The sequence below is a fragment of the Monodelphis domestica genome, chromosome 2, assembly GCF_027887165.1.
Source record: "Monodelphis domestica isolate mMonDom1 chromosome 2, mMonDom1.pri, whole genome shotgun sequence".
Classification (NCBI taxonomy): domain Eukaryota; kingdom Metazoa; phylum Chordata; class Mammalia; order Didelphimorphia; family Didelphidae; genus Monodelphis; species Monodelphis domestica.
The window spans coordinates 380985846-381007956 of NC_077228.1; the positions used below are offsets into that span (position 1 = coordinate 380985846).

A 22111-nucleotide genomic window follows, 5' to 3' on the forward strand; every position below is an offset into this window, starting at 1 on the left:
AACTGCATGAACTTCATGAATCTGGAGCTGCAGTACAAGCCGGACCACTAGACTTTTCACTTCACGGCCTGAACCCAGGAGACAAGGTGTATATTAAAAATTTCCAGCGTACTGGAGCAACTCAGCCTTCATGGGAAGGACCATTCCAAATATTGTTAACTACTCCAACATCTATAAAGGTTGGAGAGAAGGACTCCTGGATTCATTGCTCACATGTAAAGAGAGCATCTTCTGCTGAGACTGATTGACTGTATCCTATCATATGCATTGAAGATAATAATCCATTGACAAGTGGATGCTGTTTTTCAAAATCACACTGAATTCCTGATTTTTTCCTTCTCTTTCCCTTATTTTTTTTAAATTATTGCTTTTCTTTTGAATATTTGAATTCCCCCCTTTTCATAATTTCTTATACAAAAGGTACATATAATTAAATTTTTCCCTCTCTATCTGCAGTAATAGAAGTTTAAATATACATACTTGCTATATTATTAAAACATACCCAAACAGCTTTAGACTGTGGGAACCTGCCATTTATTGAGAAAATGTTATGGGACTATGATTAATGTTTGTGTCTGATTCCAGGAAATGGGATAAAAACAAGGAGCACAGACTTAACCTGAATAGTGCCAAAAGAGCACACAGGAAATACTAATGTGGACTCAAGGTTGCGATGCTTGACATACGTTGTCATAGGACTTCCTTGTATCTACACTCTTTATACAAGTACAAAAACTTGACTATCATGCTGGCTCCCTATATCCTTAAGAATGAAAAAAGTCAGACCAGGGAATGACTCTTCCCTATCAAAATAGAATTCTAATTCCTTTCCTTCTTGTAATATGACAACTTCCTGTAGTCTTGGCTGCAAATGGGTAAGTGAAATATTATTGCATTCTGTCCTACAGACTTGTGGGATAGAAATTACTTTATGAAGTTATTCTTGTTTACTCAACATTTTATACATAGATTTTGGTATTGATTCTGATTTTGAATTTTTTTTTCTTCCCTTTCTCCCAAAAGTTTAACTTTCTTCCATATTTTTTCCCTTTATATATTTTTGTTTTTTGTTTGTTTTGTTTTTATTGTTTTTGAATTCTTTTAATAACTGACTCATACACCCCCAAAACTCAACAATGCATCCTGAGCTGAACTGGATTTTTTTAACCCCCACTTCAGGGGGCATTGTATTTTAATAAAATTCCAAGATTTTGAAAAGTTGTTTGGTTTTTTTTTTTTTTTTTGGTTTGTTTGTTTGAGAAAGATCTTCAAGGAAGAAGCTTGCTAACTCCTAAATCCAGAGAATGAACTGTTGTGGAAAGATGCCAGAAAACCTACATTACATCAAGATCAAGAATGAACCTTGGGGTGTGGTTGCTTGAACTGAAGGTTGATTTAATTTATTTTGAATGTACACTATTCTGTCAAAGAGGACTGCCCCCTAATTGGCTTTTGTCAATTTGCCCAGCAAAACATTGGTTTTGCTGTCTCTATCTCTCCTATTTTTCCCTTATCTCTAACTATTGTAATTTCATAGCTGTTATGTTTACAAGACCCATCTGAGAGATTAGTCTTCCTTGGACCTCAGGGGCATTTGTGAATTTCAAAACTACTCAACTCTATTCAGATCATTCTTTAGAAGATGGGATTTAGCTATTTCCTGATCAATAACAATAGAGATACTTGGAATAACAGAATCAGGTCTTAGAAACTACAATCTCCACCCTACTCAGGGTAACAAGATTTAGGAAGGGCTGCAGCAAAACTCAAGATTTAATTATTTGAGAATATGGCCTTCAATAGACATATGCAAAAAGGACAGACCTCTGGGCGGTCCTGGGTTAAACTAGAGCCATCATTGGCAAAGGTGAGACACAGGAAGTGAGGTAGAGGACAGCTCAGGAGTTCTAGGTACTTCCTGTGAGGAGGGAAGGAGGTTGGTGGAGCCTGGTGTTTGGAGCTGGAGGAGCCCACAGAATGTTTCTCCATTTTGGTCACGTGAGAGATAGGGACTGAACTCTTTTCTTTGCTTCAGCTATCCAGGGCCTTGGGCCTTTGGCTCATCCTAAGCAAAGTGGGTATTTAAGCCCTATTTTCTTCTCTCCCTTTTCCCCCACTCTCTCTCTCCCTCTAATACTTTTCTTCCTCCTGTTTGTAATTAAAACACCATGAAAGGGTTGACAGCTGACTTGAGTTTTCATTTAGGAATTACATAGCTGAATTCCTTGGTGACCTTAAATTAATATATAGTAGTAGTAGTAGTAGTGGTAGTCTCTCGGTGATCGAGAATGACTATTGTCTTTGTGCAGTTTCATCTACAGTGTACCCTCATGTGGCTTTGGAGTCAAAAGGCTGAGGAGCAAATTTTGTGGCACATGGGGCATGGGACGCCAGTTGTTATGGGAGGTGCGGTTGTGGCCTGGTGTCGGCGTTCACGCGCAACGGCAAGACGTCGACATTGCTCATCATCAAAGGTGGTGGCGGCATGGTTAATGTGGGGTTTGCCAGCTGCTTCCGACAGAGGTAGCAAGTTCTAATTGCTTTGGTGTAATGCCAGCCCACTTCAAGTTGGACTTTAGCTGATCTTTGAATCTTTTCTTTGGTCGACCTTGTTTCCCGAGTCCAGCTGACAGTTCACCATAGAATACCTGTCTTGGTATTCACTGTGGGTCCATGCGGATGACGTGTCCAGACCATCATAGCTGGGTTTTGAGGACCATTACTTCGATGCTGGTGGAGTTGGCTCTGTCGAGGACTTCCTGGTTGGTGATTCGGTCCTGCCATCGGATCCTCATGATTGACCGGAGGGAGTGTTGGTGGAATTGCTCCAGCTGTTTCATGTGCTTCCGGTACAGTGTCCATGTTTCACAACCATACAGAAGCCAGCTGAGGACCACTGCGTTATACGCTTTGAGCTTCGTCTCAGTGCTTACACCTCTGTGTTGGAGGACTTTGAAGCGCAGCCGCCCAAGTGCCTGCCTGGCCTTTTGGATCCGGCATTAATCTCGTGGTCTAGGGACCCATCGTTGGAGATGGTGCTGCCCAGGTACTTGAAAGTGTTGATGTTAGAAAGCTGTGTGCTGTTGATTATAATGCACGGCTGGATAGTTGGCCTCCCTGGTGCAGGTTGGAACAGCACCTCTAGTTTGCTGAGGCTGATAGTCAGGCCAAACAGTTTTGTTGCAGTGGAGAACCTGTCCACTATGGTTTGGAGATGATTTTCTTGGTGGGCCATGAGAGCACAGTCAGCTGCAAAGAGAGCTTCCAGGATGAGTCCCTCTGTTGTCTTTGTTTTTGCAGTCAGGTGGTGAAGGTCGAATAGTGAGCCATCCAGTCGGTATTTGATGTAGACGCCCAGGTCTAGATCTATCACAGCATGTCGTAATACTTGGGTGAAAAATAGGTTGAATAGTACTGGAGCGAGGACACAGCCTTGTTTCACGCCATTGGAGATGTTGAAGTGATCGGAAGTCTCTCCACCAGATAGGACTTCCCCTGTCATGTCGACATGAAAGAGCTGGATCAGTTTGACGAATTTTGCTGGGCAACCGAGCTTGCTGAGGATCATCCACAATGCATCCCTGTTCACTATGTTGAACGCCTTTGTCAGGTCTATGAAGACAATGTAGAGACTTAGGTTCTGCTCAAGGCATTTTTCCTGCATTTGCCTCACTGTGAAGACCATGTTGATGGTGTTGAGATCTGGTTGGAAGCCACATTGTGATTCAGGCAGGTTCTGCTCTGAAACAGATGACAGGAGTCTGTTGAGTATAACACGGGCGAGGATCTTTCCAGCAGAGGAGAGTAGTGAGATGCCTCTGTAGTTGTCACAGGCTGCTCGTATATAGGGCTACGATTGAAGCATCTCTGAGTTCTGGGGGAATGTCTTCCTCTTCCCATATGTTGGTCAGCACTATGTGGAATGCCTGGAGTGCCTTTCCATTTAAGGCCTTGTACACCTCGGTTGGGATCCCGTCTTTACCGGGTGCCTTGCCTGCACTCATTTGTTTAATGGCTTTTTGGACTTCCTCTATTGAAGGAGGGACGTCAAGTTGTTCAATGGAGTGGTTTGGGGGGATCTGGTCAAGGGCGCTTTGGTCGACTGAAGAGGGTCGGGTGAGAAGCTGACTGAAGTGTTCTTTCCACCTGTTGCTGATGCCTTTTTTATCTTTTATAGCAAGGAAGTGGTGGTGGGTTTTAATGGCCCATAGACAGTCTTGAGGGCACCGAAAAATTGTCTGTAGCTTTTCATATCAGCAAACTGCTGGATTTCTTCTGCCTTTTTTTCCCACCATCGGTCTTGCATCTTCCTGATCTCACACTGTGCCGTGGCTTGGAGAGACTTGAATCTGTACTTTTTAGGAGCAGAGTTTGGGTTATTTTGCCACTCTATAAAGGCTTTGTTCTTCTTGCTCAAAAGGTCTTCAATAGCAGTGTTGTTCTAGTCGAACCAGTCTTGGTGGTTGCGTTGTTTGGGGCCTAGGACTGCCTTTGATGTTTCCTTCACTGCTTCTCTGAACTGGTTCCATTTCTCAGTTGAGCTTCCAGGGAGTGGTCCCTTGGCAGACAGCTTGTTGTCCAAGCAGGACTGGAATGTTTGCAAATAAGATGGATCTCTAAGAAGACTCACATTGTAAAATGTGCGAACTGTCGGGGTGTGTTTTGGATGGCGAGGCGCAATGCGCATTTGAAGAGTCGTTCTAACCAATCGGTGGTCTGTCCAGCATTCAGCTCCTCTCATGGCTCTGGTGATCTGAACATCCTGGATGTCTCACCCGCGTACAATGATGTAGTCAATGAGATGCCACTGTTTTGATCTTGGGTGCATCCACGTTGTTTTATATTTGTTTGCTATTCTGAACACAGTGTTTGTGATGGTGAGTTCGAACTCTGAGCATTTGCTGAGTAGCAGTAGGCCGTTGTTATTCATTTTGCCCACGCTGTGTTTTCCAAGCACTCCTTTCCATCTTTCATGGTCCTGGCCAACACGAGCGTTGAAGTCTCCCAGTGGTATCAGCTTGTCATTTGTGGGCACTGAGTGCAGGACAGCACTCAGGTCAGAGTAGAACTGCTCGATGGTCTCCTCTGTGCTGGTCAGTGTTGGGGCATATGCGCTGATGATTGTGGCATACCGGTCTTTGCTGAGAGGCAAACAGATCTTCATGAGCCTCTCACTGATGCCCACAGGCGAGTCTGGCAGCTGTTTGAGCAAACTGGTCTTGATGGCCAGGCTAACACCATGGATTCTGTCTTCATTGGAGGCTCTACCTTTCCAGAAGAAGGTGTATCCAGTGCTGGGTTCGCTGAGTGATCCCTCTTCTGGTAAGCGTGTTTCGCTTAAGGATGCAATGTCGATGTTCTATCGCGCCAGTTCTTTACCGATTAGAGCTGTTCTTCTCTCAGGTCTTGGGGTATTCTCTCTATCAAGTAATGTCCTGATGTTCCATGCTCCTAGTAGGAGTTTCTTTGTATTTTTTCTTTGATTTCGACCACTTAAAGGGGATGACCCGCCAGCCACAGTGTGCTGACTGGGTGTTTGTAGGGCAGGCAATGTTTGGGACACCTTTTCTAGTCCCCTCCCTTGATTAGGGTGAGCAGTTAATTTAATTTTTTATCTTAAATTAATATATATCAGTCTTTTAAAGTGATTTCCATATCACAACACAATGACTCACCACAATTTCAAAGGACTCATGATGAAATAACTATACTTGAAAAATTCATTCATAGTCCTGAAAGTTATAACTGATTATTATGATAAGACACCGCTTAGTATTCATGTCTCAGCCAAGTAGATGAGTGACAAGGAACGAAAAAACTGGTCCATTCATGATCTTTTGCTTGATGAGACCCATTTATTATTTATAAAACTTTTTAAAAGTGTAAATCATATAAGGTCTGTATCCCCAAAAGATACAAGAAAAAATAAAATGACCAATATGTACAAAAATATTTGTAACAGCTCTTTTTGTAGTGGCAATAATTTGGAAATTGAGAGCATGTCAATCAAGTGGGGAATCGCTGAAAGAGTTGTGAAATAAAATGACAAGGGGAGTAGTTTCAGAAAAACTTAGAAAATTGTACATGAACTGATACAGAGTAAAGTCAGAATAGAAACAAGAAATCATTATACACAGTAACAGCAATAGTATAGTGATAAACTGTGAATGACTTGGCTACTTTTATTAATATAATGGATCCAAGATAATTTGGAAGACCTCATGATAAAAATTGCTATCTACCTCCAGAGAGAACCAATCAATTATGAATGCATATTTAAAGTACAACTTTATTTTCCTTGTCTTTTTTTTTAGGGATATGGCTAATATGGAAATGTTTTGCATGGGGATCATATTGCTTATTTTCTTAGTGGGTAAGGGAAGGGTAAGAGAAAGAAAGAATTTGAAACTCAAAATAAATGAAAAACTTAAAAGTATAATTTATATTGTCTCAAATACTCATGCCAATCCTGTGACAATACATTTAAGAATTCAAAGTTAGATTACAGGGGGCAGCTGGGTGGTTCAGTGGATTGAGAGTCAGGCCAAGAGATGGGAGGTCCTGGGTTCAAATATGACCTCACACACTTTCTAGCTGTGTGACCCTGGACAAGTCACTTAACCTCCATTGCCCAGTCCTTACCTGGTATTGGTTCTAAGTTAGATTATATTAATGTTTTTACCAAAAAGTCAATACCATTTAAAATCTATTTTAAATCACATCTTTACAAATTCAAATTATTAAAAAAATTTCCATAATGAAAGACAATGAGTAAAATAATATTCAAGTTAATTTAAGTTTTCCAATTCAGTGACAAACAACATACTATGAAACTATTTTTTGTGCATCCTTTAAGCATATAGTTTGCTTCTTATACCCTCATACCAAATTTATTATCTTTTTTTTTTGTTAGGACCTATATTTTCATTGGTTTGTGGGACTCCTGGTATAAGAGAATACACTTTACCAATGTAGATCAATATCATTTTGCATCTTATAGGCTCAGTCTAGGTGACCTTCGCAGGTCATAGCTTTATTTGTCTCAATGTGTCAGAGGGAGGACGAAACCCAGTCTTCCTGATTATAAGTGCTATTCTCTTTGTACTAAATTATGCTTCCTTTCTATATCACTTATATGAAATATACTGTGAAACAAAATTATGCAACAAACTTTTTATACTTTTGTTATAATTATCAAACTATTCTCAATGTATTAAATTAGGCTTATGATTCAGTAGCAAATTTAGTACTCTTGCAATTAGGAGTTACTTAAGGTTTCCTCATGTGCTACCTATTCATCTTTAGCAGAGAAGCTTTAGTTATATTATCATGGAAATTCTGGGAATAAAGTCTTTTTGTTTCTTTGCCACGGCCAAGATACAAGGATAATGATCAATTTTTAAAATGCTGGGATGTTTCCAAAAGTAATAATAATAATAGCTAATATTTATATAGTGCCTTAAGGCTTGCAAAATCATTAACATGCTATTTGATATTAAGTATTCTGTTAACTGAAACTTCTAGTTTCAGCCAACTTTTGAGATAAAGTATCTTCAGTCTATTAGTACTTGCTTCTTCTCTTTTCCTAGCTTTGAAACTTTCTTCTGAAATTAAAAGAAGAATTTAGGAATTATTTAGGATAAAGGTTAGCAACCTCTAATTTCCAGTTGCTATCAACAAGGACTGGCAAGCCTGTGGGTTGGTTACTGTTGTGAAAGCAAAGGTCTGTCTATGAAAAATAAAAGGGTAATAATATCTCTGTATTATCCACAATTCCAAAATTATCTACTGATCCATTATGGTTGTACATTGTAAAGATAATATTAGAAAATAGGCATTATTAGTTTAGGGATTAAAAAGTTGTGTGCTGGCTTGAAAAAGAACTGGAGTTTGAAACAGAGCTGAGAGAGCATGTTGATTTCAGATGTTGACAATTATAACCGTTTTTCTGTGTCTACTCTCTCTGGCAGTTGGGAGTTGGTCTCTGGCAGTTGGCAGAGACATACTCTCAGAGCTGGAGGAGGTAACATCTTTGCCTCTCTCTCTCTGTCTTAAGAAAAGATCTGAAGGTGTTTAGTGTTTTCCTTTCCCAACTTGGGAAACACTACTGAATATCTATTACGGTTTTATAAATTGATTTAAAACTGAGAAGGCCAAAGAAATGCCTGGTCTTTGGTTTGGACTCTGAGTCTGTTAAGGCTTAGAGTCTAACTTGATTCTTGTTGAGCCTCAGCTAGCTAGCCTTTGCTATTTTATAATTTGAAGGCGAAGTTAAGAATTATAAGGATAGGGGCAGCTGGGTGGCTCAATGGATTGAGAACCAGACCTTGAGATAGGAGGTCCTAGGTTAAAATCTGCCCTCATCACTTCCCAGTTGTGTGACCCTGGGCAATTCACTTAACCCCCATTGGCTAGCCCTTACCACTCTTCTACCTTGGAACCAATACACAGTATCAATTCCAAGACAGAAGGTAAGGGGTTATATTTAAAAAAAAAAAAGGACTATAAGGATAATAGTAGTAGTTTTTATTCAGACAGTATAAATTTGGGTTAGTCAGATCAGGGAGGAGTAGTGTAGCCTGTGAAACACAGGAGAAGCGGTTCCTTGCAGAACCAGGGAGTTTATTTGGGTGGATTTAGAATCCTTCAGAATTAGACATTCTTTTTTATCCTTATATATTTCAATAAATATTTTATTTTTATAATAAGAGTCTCTTTAGCATCCTTGCGCCTGGTCCTGAAGGGAAGTTCACATTTGAGCTTCATTTCATCACTGAATCTGAACAGTTTTGATTCTAAATATTTTATTTTTTATAACTTGCCATTTTTATTTGTACAACATTAAGCAGCAAAGCCTCTTATGAAGGCAGATATCTCTGGATTCTGAAATGTCAGTTGACTCAAACAGTAACCTCATCACAGAAGTAAAGTGAATATAGTAGGAATGATATTAAACAATGTATCTATATAATTGTCAGAGAGCAACAAGTTAGAGCTAACCCACAAGAACATTAAGAGAGAGCTAACACACATGAACATTAAGAGAATGGATAAGTAACTTCTTAGTTTCCATTAATAGGTAATTACTTGTATTTTCACATTTCCATAATCCTCTACTATTAACCTAAGGTCAAAGACAACTGAAGTATAAAATAAAATATCTACAAAAACCAATTTGAAGTTTTTCCTTATTCAACAAATATTATGCAAATACTATGTACAAGGTACTATGCAACACACTGGATGGACATCTCATTTTCAATTAAAAGAAAAAAATCACAAATATATTAGCAATGAAATTATAGGGGGACTCCCTCTGTGAAAGAGAGAAAAGACAGGTAAGGTGTTTTGCATAAGTCAGATGCATGGCTTTGCAAACCAAGGTTGGCTCACACAGGGAACTAAGCAGGAGAGATTCTACAGTGTCAGGAATGGATATAAGGGGATTCACAGAGTCAGATGGGGTGTGTTCCTTTCTCTTCGAGAGTAGGGAGAGAACACTTCCTAGCATGAGTTACCAGACTTTCTGGGGGAAGCCATTTGCCCTGATCCTGTGATTCTTCAATCATCCTGTCTCCTAGATAGAGATCGTATCCACCTGGATTTCTTCTGTTCCTATCAACCTTGTTCCTGTGTTCCAGTATCCTAACAGATTTCATCTATACTAAGAAGCCAACCAGAGCCCAGAGATCTGTCTGTCAAGAAGTGAAGCTGTAGCCATATTTGGCTGGACCCAGTAGGGTGACTTCACTATCACCTTCAACCTATCTATTCCACCTGAACTATACTTATCCATTAATAATATTTGGGGGGCCAGTAGTCAGTTAGATAGATAGGGGTTTGGCTTTTAGGCAGTGTAGAATAAGCAACAGCAAGACCAGAAGACAGATTTGTGAGGACCCCACAGACTGGAGGGAGGAGAAATAGAGAAACTAGTATTTAGGGAATCCTATCCCTGGCCCTCCTTCCTTTTCCCGAGTTGAAATATTCAATAAACCCATATACCTTTTAATAAAAATCAACAGCAGTCAGATTGTGGTTTACCAGTCAATCAGGTGGTGAGGCCTACCAGAATGGCCCACAGCCTGTTACAGCAGAACACGTTACCAGACTACCATCAGTCTAGGTCAATTTATTTCATCTGTCACCTTCCACTTAAAAAACTGCCTATAAGATTTAAGTTAAAAATGCAAAAGGAATAAGTAGTAGAGACTACACTGTTCTTAGACTTTCAAAAACCACTTTTCCTCACTTTAATGGTATGACAATTTAGGTTGCTATTTGAGTATTACAGAGAGGGAAGTGGTTAAAGCTTTGTGGGGGTCAGAGGGAGGAGATGAAAACATCTCAATATTATATTGTTTTGCTAATTTAACTTTGAACTGTGAAGTCTTCTTTCTCTACCTCTAAAAAAAATTAGGAAAAAAAACTCTGAAAATTAGCATTGTAAAAGAACAGTTAAACAGGGCAATGGGTTCCATCTAATCCAAAACACCAAAAAAATCCCACAAACAAGACTTCTGGCAAATTGTCTTTTAGACTGTTTAAAAATGCCTTCCATGTTAAGACATCTTTAATTGTTAAGACAGAATGTAGAGCACTATGAAAATTCAAAATATTTAGCATTTATGAGTTAGAAGAGATTTTGGAGGTTACCGAGTCAACCTGGTACCGCAGCAAGACTTCTTACTCTACAAAATTTCCAACAAATGCTTGATTGCAGTCCCTGCTGAAAGATTGTCCGTTCCTCCACCTCATACTTTTGGAAAATTTCTCATTACATGACATTGCTAAGTCTGCCTTTCAGCAACTTCCATACTGGTCCTGTTTCTGGCCTCTGTAGAAAACTTCTATTCTTATAGGATATTCAAACAACTCAATTTCTGAGTGCTCAGAAAAGTGATTTTCTATTTAGATCTCCATATCTTACAATGTCTAAATATGTTTGGAACTATTTAGCTGATTTAATTGGATCCTAAATGAATAAATTCTCTTCCACTTAAGTTCATCCCATGCCCCATGGTGGATTAAAGGTGACCCTGGATTCTTGAAGGTTATCACAGTATATATTCAGAGCTTAGTCCAAGGTAGAATTTACCATGGATGAGTCTTAGTTTAGTCATAACAAGATAGTTAGTGGTGTTTTAACAGCAACTCACAGAGATCCTTTCCCAACTCCTTAGGTGTGGAAGGTTATGATGGCTATTAATCAATGATATAATGGAACCTTTAAAAGTTCCATATGGATCCTTATGGAAATAATATAGAATACAGTAAAAAAAAAATCCATCATAAATAAATTTAAACATGGCATGTATTCCTGCAACTGCTTTATCAAGGATTTACAAGTCTTAAATCTACCACAGTATAAGTGAAATCAACTCAACAAGTATTTATTAAAAGCTTAGTTAAGCAAGTTGTGTTATATGATTATAATGGAATACTATAGTACTATATACTACACTTATAGTATAGTAGATGAACGAGATGATCATAAAAATCCTGGAAAGAGTTATATGAAGTGATACAAAGTGAAGTGAGAAGAACCAGGAGAATGTTACACATGGTTACAGCAATAACATGCAATGATCAACTGTGAAATGACTTAACTATTATCAGTAATACAAGGATCCAAGTCAACTCCAAGGGATTCATAATAAAAAGGCTGTCCACTGTCATGGAAGGAAATGACTAAGTGAATGCAGATTGAAGCACACCATTCTTCACTTTATTTCCTTCATGAATTTTTCTCAAGCATAAGTGATCTGTATCTTCTTTCACAACACAAAAATCATGGAAATATGTATTGCATGATAGCACACGTACAACCTATATCATAGTACCCACCTCTTTGAGGAGGGAAGGAGATCATAGATAAAAAATGTCAGAAAATGATTATTTAAATTGTATATATAGGTAAAAATGTTTTAAAATAAAATTTAAAAACTTATTTATTAGCATGTATTTATTAAACATTAGGTTTAGGCACCAAAGAAAAACAAAAACAGTACTTGACTTCAAGGAGCTTATATCCTAAAGGGGAAACAACACACAAACTGCTATATACAAGTAAAACATATATACGATAAATTAGAATTGATATGGTCAGACTTGTTTTAGTTAAGATCACTTTGAAAACAGAGGTGAGGATAGAAAATAATGGGAAGAGCAACAGTCCATATGTGAAATGAGAGCCTAGAGTAGTGGCAGTGTCAAAGAAGAGAAAAAGACCCGAGTGAGAGATACTGGAAAGACAGAATCAATAGATTTCACAACAGACTGGATGGATGGATGGATGGATGGATGGATGGATGGATGGATGGATGGATGGATGGCTGTGTGTGTGAAAATATCCTGTGTCCTTCCCCCCCCACCCCCCACTCACACTCTCACACACACACACACACACACACACACACACACACACACACACAGATATAGATATCTATACTGGCCACATACCAAGATAAACTCTAAATGGATACATGAGTTAGGCATAAAAGGTAATATAAGCAAACTGGAGGAAGAAAGATATGACCTTTCAGATCTATGGACAGGGGAAGAGTTCATGACTAAACAAGCAATAAACATCACAGAAAATAGGACAATTCTAATTACATAAAATTTGGAAGTTTTTATACACACTTAATGTAGTTAAAGTCAGAGAGGGAAAACAACTGGAAAGTTTTCTTGTGCAAAGTTTGTATAGAGTTTCATTTCCAAGATATACAAAGAACTGATTCAGATTATAAAATTAAGAGCTATTCCCCCAATAGTTATCAATACTAACATAAAAAGGATCCAAATAAATCAAATGAAAGTGATCACACCCAACATATTGGTGAAGATGACAAAAGATGAGAATGATAAATGTTGGAGGGGCTGTGGGAAAATAAGTATATTCTGAACTCTTGTGGATTTGTGAATTGGGTTAGCCATTTTGGAAAGCAATTTTGAACTATGCCCATAATTAATAAACTGTGCATATCCTCTGACTCAACTATACCACTTACAAGGCTTTTACCCCAAAGGTTTCAAAGGATTGATAAATCCTTCCCTACATAATATTATCATAACAATAAGGTTCTTGAAGATATGAAAAACTTACATTTATTACATAGATCTCAGCACCATGTACAGGAGAAGGACTAAGACTATTAAATAATGCTAATGATTATAAACATAATAAAGTTATTAAAATCAAAGATATTGCTGCCAAATTGTTAACCAATAAAGGTTCAAAAATAGAGACCCAACTTCTTTTCAAAGATCAAAATGATGGCAGTTTATCTAAATATACTACTCTAAAGAAAAGCAATCAACCATAAGCATTTACTAATTACCTACTATGTGGCAACACTGGCACATAGACAAAAGCAGTCTCTGCTCTGAAGGTTCTTACAATGTATGAACAAAACAACATACACACACAAATATAAAATATATACATACATACTAGGCTTTGGAAGAATCTAGTCTAAAAGGCTGAGGAGAGGAAGAAATACATTTCAGGAATGGGAAGATCAGCCTGTGCAAAGGCAGGGAGATGGGATATGTCAAAATGTCTCGAGGGATAGCAAGACCAGTTTAACTAGAATGCAGAGTACAGGAAGTAATACATAATCACTTATATTTATGTAATTATAATTTCATATTAAGGTAGTTAAAAGTAGGCAAGTTAAGAACATAGACTGAAAAGAACCATAGAAGTAAATCAATTCAACTTAAACATTTATTGAACATCCACCTAAATAACAGTTATGCTTTTCATGCTAGACAATGAGGCAAAGTTTAGATAAAGCTGTTAACTGTGTGATATACAACAAATAAAAAAATCCACTTCACAAGTATAAAACACAAATGCTATAAAAGGACAGAGGTAGGGGGAAAAACCCTTCTATGAAAAGGCATTTAGGCATCATTCTTTTAAAACAGAAAGCACATAAACAGGTGAAAAGGAGATGATGTTCTTGGTGGTTCCATTAACCAAATAAGCAAAAAAGATGATGACTTTCTTCTGGGACAGGGAGTAGTCAGGTTTGGTTGATTAAAGTGCCATGGGGAATTTGATAAGGCTAGAAAAAGTAAGATGGTATCAGAAAGAAGGAAGAGGGGAAAGACCAGTGTTATATAAAGCTATCTATTCTAACTCATAGTGTCCCTAAAAACTCTGATGGCAGCCCCTTGGCACAGTAAGGTAACTAATTAAAAGTGTCCACAATAAATGTTAACAAAGACAACTTCTATAACCATTCTCACTGTTGCTACTCCATCATTTTACCTAGGACTACTACCTTGCCACACACAAAAAACCCTGATGTATTCATTACGTAGTAGCCACCATAACCCAAATTTTTCAGAGCTCTATTGGGGTCAATTCAATTCTAACATTTATTTAGAATATCTACGGCATGTAGGATACAATTAAAAATGACAGTTTCGGTTCCCAAGAACCTTCCAATCTATTGAGAGGTATACATTAGGTACACAACTACACATATACAGTTATAAAGAGATAGTGATACAGGGAAAAGAAGAGACTAAGTTTCTCCCTTGGATATCACAGATGTTACTAAGACCAGAAAAAAAAGTACAGGCTGGCTTACTCCATTCAGAGTCCACAATTCACTGCCAAGACCAACTAACAGCTGTTTGAATCATTCTGTGGATCAGGTTTCCTTGATTTCTTCAAACCTTTTTTAAAGATTCAAACCAATTTTTAAAAGTGCTCTAAAAATGTATTTAAATAAAAAGTCATTTTCTAACATGAACAATCGAAGTTTATTAAAGAAACCAAAAAATTTTATGGTACCCCAAAACATATACAAAAGTAAAGTATCAGTCTTGCTAAGATACTTTAAGGCCGCATATACAACTTCTAAACAATTTAATCATTTAAGTCTTCTAGATGATATACTTCTAACAAAGACAAAACTTACTGTTTTATTCTCCTTGCCATAAATCCCATACATTTTACTTCATTTGCTAAGAAAGAAAGGTCAATTTTTTGGCTCATAGAACAGGTATTAAGAAAAATTATGCCAAAAGCTATGTCATTTTCACTACAAAGATGTGGTATTGCTTTAAAAAAGTCTAAAGGCAAAAGACCAACTTCTATTTTTTTTTGATATGGCTATGACTAAGTTGGGATAGATGACTTATAAGGTCTCTTCCAAAATATTCTGCGAGAAAGCTTGTTTATAAAGGGAAGCTTTTGAATTATTTCATACAAATTTTAAAATTTATTTATTTCAAGGTCTATCAGACTAAGATGTCTAATTTTTCTGTTGGAATTTGGGATTTCTTTCCCTCTAGCATAATATGTTTCAATAATTTTCAAAATATTTTTGCAACTTTTTCCATCAAGTTTTATTCTGATACCTCATGTTGTGGAGATAACTTCAGGGTTCACTAGTGTAGCACAAGTGCTATCAAGTCCCATTACACTTAAGAGGAGAGGGAAAGGTGTTTAATAGAGGTTCTTGAACATGTTGGCCACCGGGTGATTTTTTTTTCCAGCCATATCCAATTCTGAAGGGTTTCTAATAAGATGCAAAGGGATTGCAATATGTACCAGTAGAACGAATATCCAGGTTCCTTTAAGTATTCAACTACCTGCAATCATAGAGCACTTCCGAATTGCTGCTGACATTTCCCATCACCAGGATTCTAATTCCACTAAACCAAATGTTCCAAAAGGGTTATGAAAATTCCTAAACCAGGGGTTTTCACCGCCCCCACCAAAGAGCAACAAAGAAGTGGGCAGCAACCACTTCTAACTTGGCACCACTGAGATAGAGGCTTGACCAAGACCAGGCCCCATCAGATCTGATTTCCAAAAACAAGTAGTAACACCTCAACGGCCTCCTTATCACCTTTCTTTCTTTTTAATTCTAATTGATCACTTCAGCGACAGTGTCAAAGTCGATAAAAACCCTTGGGTAAAAACCTTAGTTTTAAACGCCAAAAAACTGTGTCATTTAAGACGAGGTAGGAGGGGCCCTCTTTATCCCACTGGCTCTGAGAATATGGGGCTTCAAAAACTGGATGCACAACGGCTAAGGGAAAAGATCATTCCTTAACACGAATATTTGATGTAATCCTGACCTGGCCTTTGGTTTTGGAAAAAAAAACCCTCTTCCACCTTCTGCAGTGGATGCATTAAAGGTGGGTAAGTAAGGGAGCCAGAAGGAGGGAGAAAGACTGGAGGGAATAGGGGAAAATAAAAAGGGGAGGGAAAAAAGGAAGGGGCGGAAGGGTGGAAGGGGAGAGAAGGCGGAGCTCTGGCTCTAGGGGGATGCACCGCTTTGTGTAAACGGAGAACATCTCCCATATAGACTTATAAACCATTATTTCAGGAGTGACAGTGTAAATGGGATGCACTTCTAGCGCCCCATCACACCCCACCCCTCACAACCTCTCCTCCCCAGGCATGCAAGTGGGAGTTAAGGGCGGGCCTTGTTCGCCATTACCCTAACCCCAAAGAAGACTGGGCGGGCTCCCCAGGAGGTGGTGACTTTTGGGGAGGATGGGGATCGTGGGGGAGAAGGAAGGGTGGGGAGAAGAGATGCTGTTTTCCCGCCTGCAAACTGGGCGTGGGCGGGAGTAAAGAGAGGGAAACAAGTGACCACCCCTCACTCACAGCGGGGTGTGTGTGTGTGTGTGTGTGTGTGTGTGTTGGGGAAGGGAACATATCCCAATTTCAGACTCCTCCACCACTGCAGGGGAAAGAGGGAAGGCCAAGGTTGAGTGCAAGGTGGGGGAGGGGGAAAGGGGAGCCTGAAGCCCCAGTAGCAAGCCCTCCCTCTCCCGCTGAGGGTGGGCCTCTTTTACCATCATAGTAGTAGCAGACTTTCTTCTTGCCGCCTCCCTGACTGTACGCCATGGGCCCCCAGTTGCCCCCGCCGCTGCTGCGGCTGCTGCTGCTGCTGCTGACTTCGGGCTCCTGGGCTTCTGCAGCCGCTTCTGCAGCTGCCGCCTCCGCGGCTGGCCGGGAGCGCGCAGGGGACAGAGGATGGCCTGCGCGGGGACTGTGGTGGTGGTGGCGGCGGCCACGGGGGCGCTACAGACAGACAGGGAGGGAAGGAAAGAGGGAGGGAGGGAGGGTGAGGAGGGAGGGGTGCCGGGAGGGGGAATCGGCACCGCCCGGCAGAGGGGGCCGACAAGTGGAGTCGGGGAGGAAGCAGCGCCAACTCGCGACACTAGGGGGTGGGGGAAGAGTCGCCACCACCTCAGGGGAGCGTGGGGAGGTGGGGACGCACCTACTGTTACTGCCGTGGGGGAAGTAACACAAAAGAGCCTTCTAGATTAGGCTACTAGTTAGCCTTCCCAAACTGTCTTCACATTGCTACAGAAAACAAAGGAAAATAAAATAAAATGAAAAGGCAAGATGGAACTACGGATTTAACCCACAACTAGATATTCAGAGCTACTGCTTGAATTCCCCTCTTTTTCAGGGAGGACAAGATGGTCGCGCCCATCCCGCGCCTGCGCAGCTATGAGCTCATCCGTTCCTTCCAACCGAAGCCTTGGGCACTGAGACTCCTTTGCGTCCTCCCACGCCCCCCTCCTCCTTGCTGTCCCCCCACTGTACCCGCTTGGGTCAAACCACGTGGTCTACGCCAGAGGGGGATGGGGGTGCTGGAAGGGACCACTGCTCTGCTCTTCCTCTTTACGGCTGGCTGCGCTTCTCTTTTACTTTTACATGAGATTCCCTCCTGTTAGACCCCTATTTACTAGTCACCATTTTTGCTGTCGTGGTCCCAGGACTTCTCACTGGCTCATTTGAAAATAATTAAATTATGAATGCATGTGCGAGTTCATACGTGCGGCTGCTCACTCACCTCGACACAGCCCTTCCTCCCCCCTATTTCTCCCCCTCTCCTTTCCTCCCATAAGAAATAAAAAGTTGCTTGATGGACAGAGAATTTTTTTGGATGCTCAATCCATTTTCTTTACAGAGCTCCTTAATTCAACAAACATTTACTGAATGCTCAAGAGCAAAGCCCTGTGCTAGGGTTTCCCAGGCCTGTAGGTTCCTTACCTAAAAAGAAATGTAAAAATTAATACATTCAATTGGCTTCTTTTCCTTTTCTCTTATAAATCCTAAATTTATTAGCTACTGGGAAGAAAATTTGTTGGAAATTTAGGTTGTTCCCCAAAGTAATTTATTTCAGGAAAGGAGAACAAAATGCATTATCAGTACCTACCACTCAGCTGCATTTTAGTATGTGGTCCTAATGACCTTGTTTTAAGGAACCCACAAACCTACCTTTGTCCCTAGGGAACTTGCCTTGGGGGAAATCCCAGACTGACCCTTGTCTTAGAATGAACAATAAACCTTAAAGTACCCAATGATCTCAGCCCAGATAGAATTATTAGATGTAATCAAATCTTAAGTATCCTCTTGTCTTAGAAGTTTGTCTCCTAGTATGTTGGCCTCTCTAGCCCCTGACTGATATCCTTCTTCCCTTGTCTCCATTGTAAGCCAATCAATTATCTTTCCTGTCTTTTATTCCCCCCAAGAGTATATAAAACCCCAAGTTCCTCGGTTCATTGGAAAATCCCTTTTCCTGATGCATTTTCCTAGAGATAGTTGTGCTTGACTGTGTGGAGGCAGAGCATTGTCCCTCTAGTCTCTACTTTAGTGCTTCTGTTTTTTGAGGTGTGACTGTCCATAAATGGACAAATGCAATAGGTTCCTGTACCCTCCTGAGAACGATTACTGGAATGGCGGAAGACAATATTATATCTTCTCCAATTTCATTAACAATGTCTTGAATTTTTGCATGTATATATTACAGCATGAAGGGTGGAAATAATACCCTCTCTTCAAGACTCAAATGTCAGTCATTTGTCTCTACAACTCATCTGGTTAGTGTTGTCAAGGTGGAATCTAGAAAGCTCCAAACTTGTAGCCACCGGGATCTGAAAGCTAGCTTGGAAGTGAAGACCTCAAGATTGACTTTGCCACATGAGAATTTCTTCTGAAAGAAAGCCCAATTTCACAAGTTTCAGATGAATAATAGACCTTAAAGTATTTTAGATGGATCTGACAAATTCAATCAGGTGTTAAGAACCCTTTTTTGTCCAGATAGTTTCTCCCTTTTGTGTCAAAGTCCTTTTCCAAGGTAGCCCAGTCCCTGGCTGAATCTTACCCTTTTGTGTCCATTGTAAAGCATCAGCCTCTCACTGATAATCCTCTTTAGGGCTCCTGATTTTCTTTGTAGCCATTGTAAAGCCAATCAACTATACTCTCCCACTCTCAGTTCCCTTAAAGGGTACATAAGTTCCCCAAATTCTTTTTTTCCTGGGAGCTATCCAGTTGGCACTACTAGAGGTCAGTAGCCAGAGTGGCCAGAGTCTCAGGCCCTGTGTGACTTTTTAGCGCCCAACTCTGTGCCTTGAGGAAAGTACCGAATCCCTCTCCTTAAGTAAAGAAGTATTTTTTTCTGACTATTTAATAGTTCTGTGCTTTTTCCAATTGAACAGTGTCATGTACAGAGGTGCCTTGAATGATGAATGCATACTCCAGGTGTGCTCCATGATGAGGTATATTTAAAAATCTTTAAATATCTTTTGTTTTTAAAAAGGCTTTATTTCTGAATGTATCCTTTCCACCTCACATCTCCAGAGAGCCATTCTTTGACATAAAGAAGAAAAAAGAAATAGGGGAAAACAGCAGTTCTTCAAAACCAGCCAACACACCAATCTATTCTCATACATACAATATTCCACTCCTATAGTTTTCTACCTTTGCAAAGAAAGGAAGGAGATTAATTTTCATAACTCTTCTTTGGGGCCAAATTTGGTCATTACCATTATGTAAATTCAAGAGATTTTTTTTTCAATTTGCATTATTGTCAGGCATATTGTTTTTCTGGCTCACTCATATATATATATGTCTCTATGTTTCTCTGAATTCTCATATTCATCTATTCTTAGAGTATATGTAAATTTTAACAAGTAACTTCTCTTCAAAATTAATCTTTTTTCAAAACAAAGTTAATACTGAGATGTCATCATAAGACCAAAAGTAACAAAACTTTCCCCCATAAACAATAGGTGTATGTACTCTCCAAACTGTACATGATATCAGTGGTAATAGTGGGGCACATATTTTAAATATTCTTATAGAAAAATGTACTTATAACTCAATTTTTAATTATGGATACTCATAGTCAAAAGATAACCAGAAGTATATCAAGTGTAATGGCTATTCTAAGAAATAGCTTAAGAAAAAGATCATGGCCAAGGGTGGGGAATTCTAATCAATTCAATAAATATTTACTAACTGCTTTCTATTTTTACCAAAATTCGGAACTTAAATATATTTTTTAAAAAGAGCAAATTGATTATTGTTGTGAATAAAGAAACACAGAAAACACAGATCTCATTTGATCCTCACTACAAGACTGTGAAGTAGATACTATTATTATCTCCATTTTACAGATTAAGAAACAGGTTGAGCAGTTAAGTGACTTACCCAAGGACACATAAGTAATATAGGCAAAAACCTCAGAAGAGATATTTAAGCAAATATCACAGTAAAGTAAGACACATAAAATTTTTGGTTTCCCAGTGTATATAAATGTTATGCTTATATCATATTATAGTCTATTAAATATGCAATAGTATTATGTCTAAAAAATGTATATACTTTAATTTTAAAATATCTTACTTCTAAAAAATGCTAACCATCATCTGTGTTTTCATTGAGTTGTCATCTTTTTGCTGGTGGAGGGTCTTCCCTTGATGTAGAGAACTGATAGATCAGGTTGGTAGCCCAACTTTTGACCTATCATGGCTTTTGACATGTCTTCCTCACTAGCTTAATCGAAGACTTGGGACTCTTTTTTTCACTTAAACATTTAGAGGCCATTGTAGGGTTATGAATTGGCCTAATTTTAATACTGTCCTGTTAAGGAAGTAGGGAAGCCTGAGGAGAAGGAGAGGAAACCAAAAAGGCAGTTAGATAGAGCAGTCGGAACACATATACAACATTTACCAATTAAGTTTACTGTCTTATTTGGGGGGGTGATTTGTGGTGCCCCAAAACAATGCGATAGTAACATTAAAGATCCCTGAACACAGATCACTATAACAGATATGATAATAATGGAAAAATTTGGAATATTATGAAAATTACCAAAATCTGACACACATACATGATGTGAATGTATTCTGTTGGAAAAATGGCACTAGTTAGAGTTGTTATAAATCTTTAATTTATTAAAAACTGATACAGTATATCCAGGGAACACAATAAAAGAAGGTGTGCTTATAAGTATCTGAGGTCAAATTTAAACTAAGATCTTCCTGACTCCAAGTTCAACACTCTAGCCATTATGCCAGATGGCTTGTCTCTTGATGTTAGTGGCTAACATTAGTATCTCTGTTAATCTCTTCTGTTTATTTCAATACATTAAGGATCCATGATTTCATCTATAGGGTTTGGCAAGGATCCTCTAGCCTTTATATTTGTTTTTCCAGGAAGGGAGCAGGGGAAACAGAAGTCAATTATAATTGGCATAGAGTATTGGTGCTAAACACACTCCCACTTCATGACTATCTCTTAAAGGGGAGGCACGGAGAAAAGAAAGGAAACAACGTAAGAAAATAAGATGGAGGAAAATGTATAATTAATGATCGTAACTATGAGTGTGAAATGAGATGAACTCAGCCATAAATGGACGAGGATAATTGAATGAATTACAAAGCAGAATATATGGTTTACCAGATAAAGCCTCCAAAGAATTAAAATAAAGCATGGGAACAAAATCTATCATGCATCAGATGAACTGAAAAAAAGCAAGGATAGCAATCATGACTTCAGGAAAGGAAATAGCAAAAACAGACATGTATTTGTATTCTAGGTCTTATTACAGTGCTTGGAACAGAGTAATTATTTAATGAATATTTTCATTCATTCATTCATTCATTCATTCATTCATTCATTCATTCATTCATTTGGGACCTCACCAATCTGATGAACTTGCAGGGTTAGGAGCTTTTATTTGGGACTTTGATTATCTGTCACCATTTTTATTGTATCTCATCAACTGGGGACTAATTGTTTTATTATTGTGGTAAAGAGCCACTTTGCTATGCT

General features: G+C 39.0%; 1 protein-coding gene across 1 annotated transcript in view; it reads right to left on the minus strand.

Moving 5' to 3' along the window:
* The window catches only part of HDAC2 (histone deacetylase 2), a 65816-nt gene extending 48562 nt beyond the window's left edge, over nt 1–17254 (minus strand). Inside the window, exon 1 of the mRNA XM_001368952.4 lies at nt 16834–17254. Coding sequence (XP_001368989.1) covers nt 16834–16885 — 52 coding nt within the window. The 5' untranslated portion in view covers nt 16886–17254. The remainder of the gene's footprint in view (nt 1–16833) is intronic.
* Between the last annotated feature and the right edge of the window lie 4857 nt (nt 17255–22111).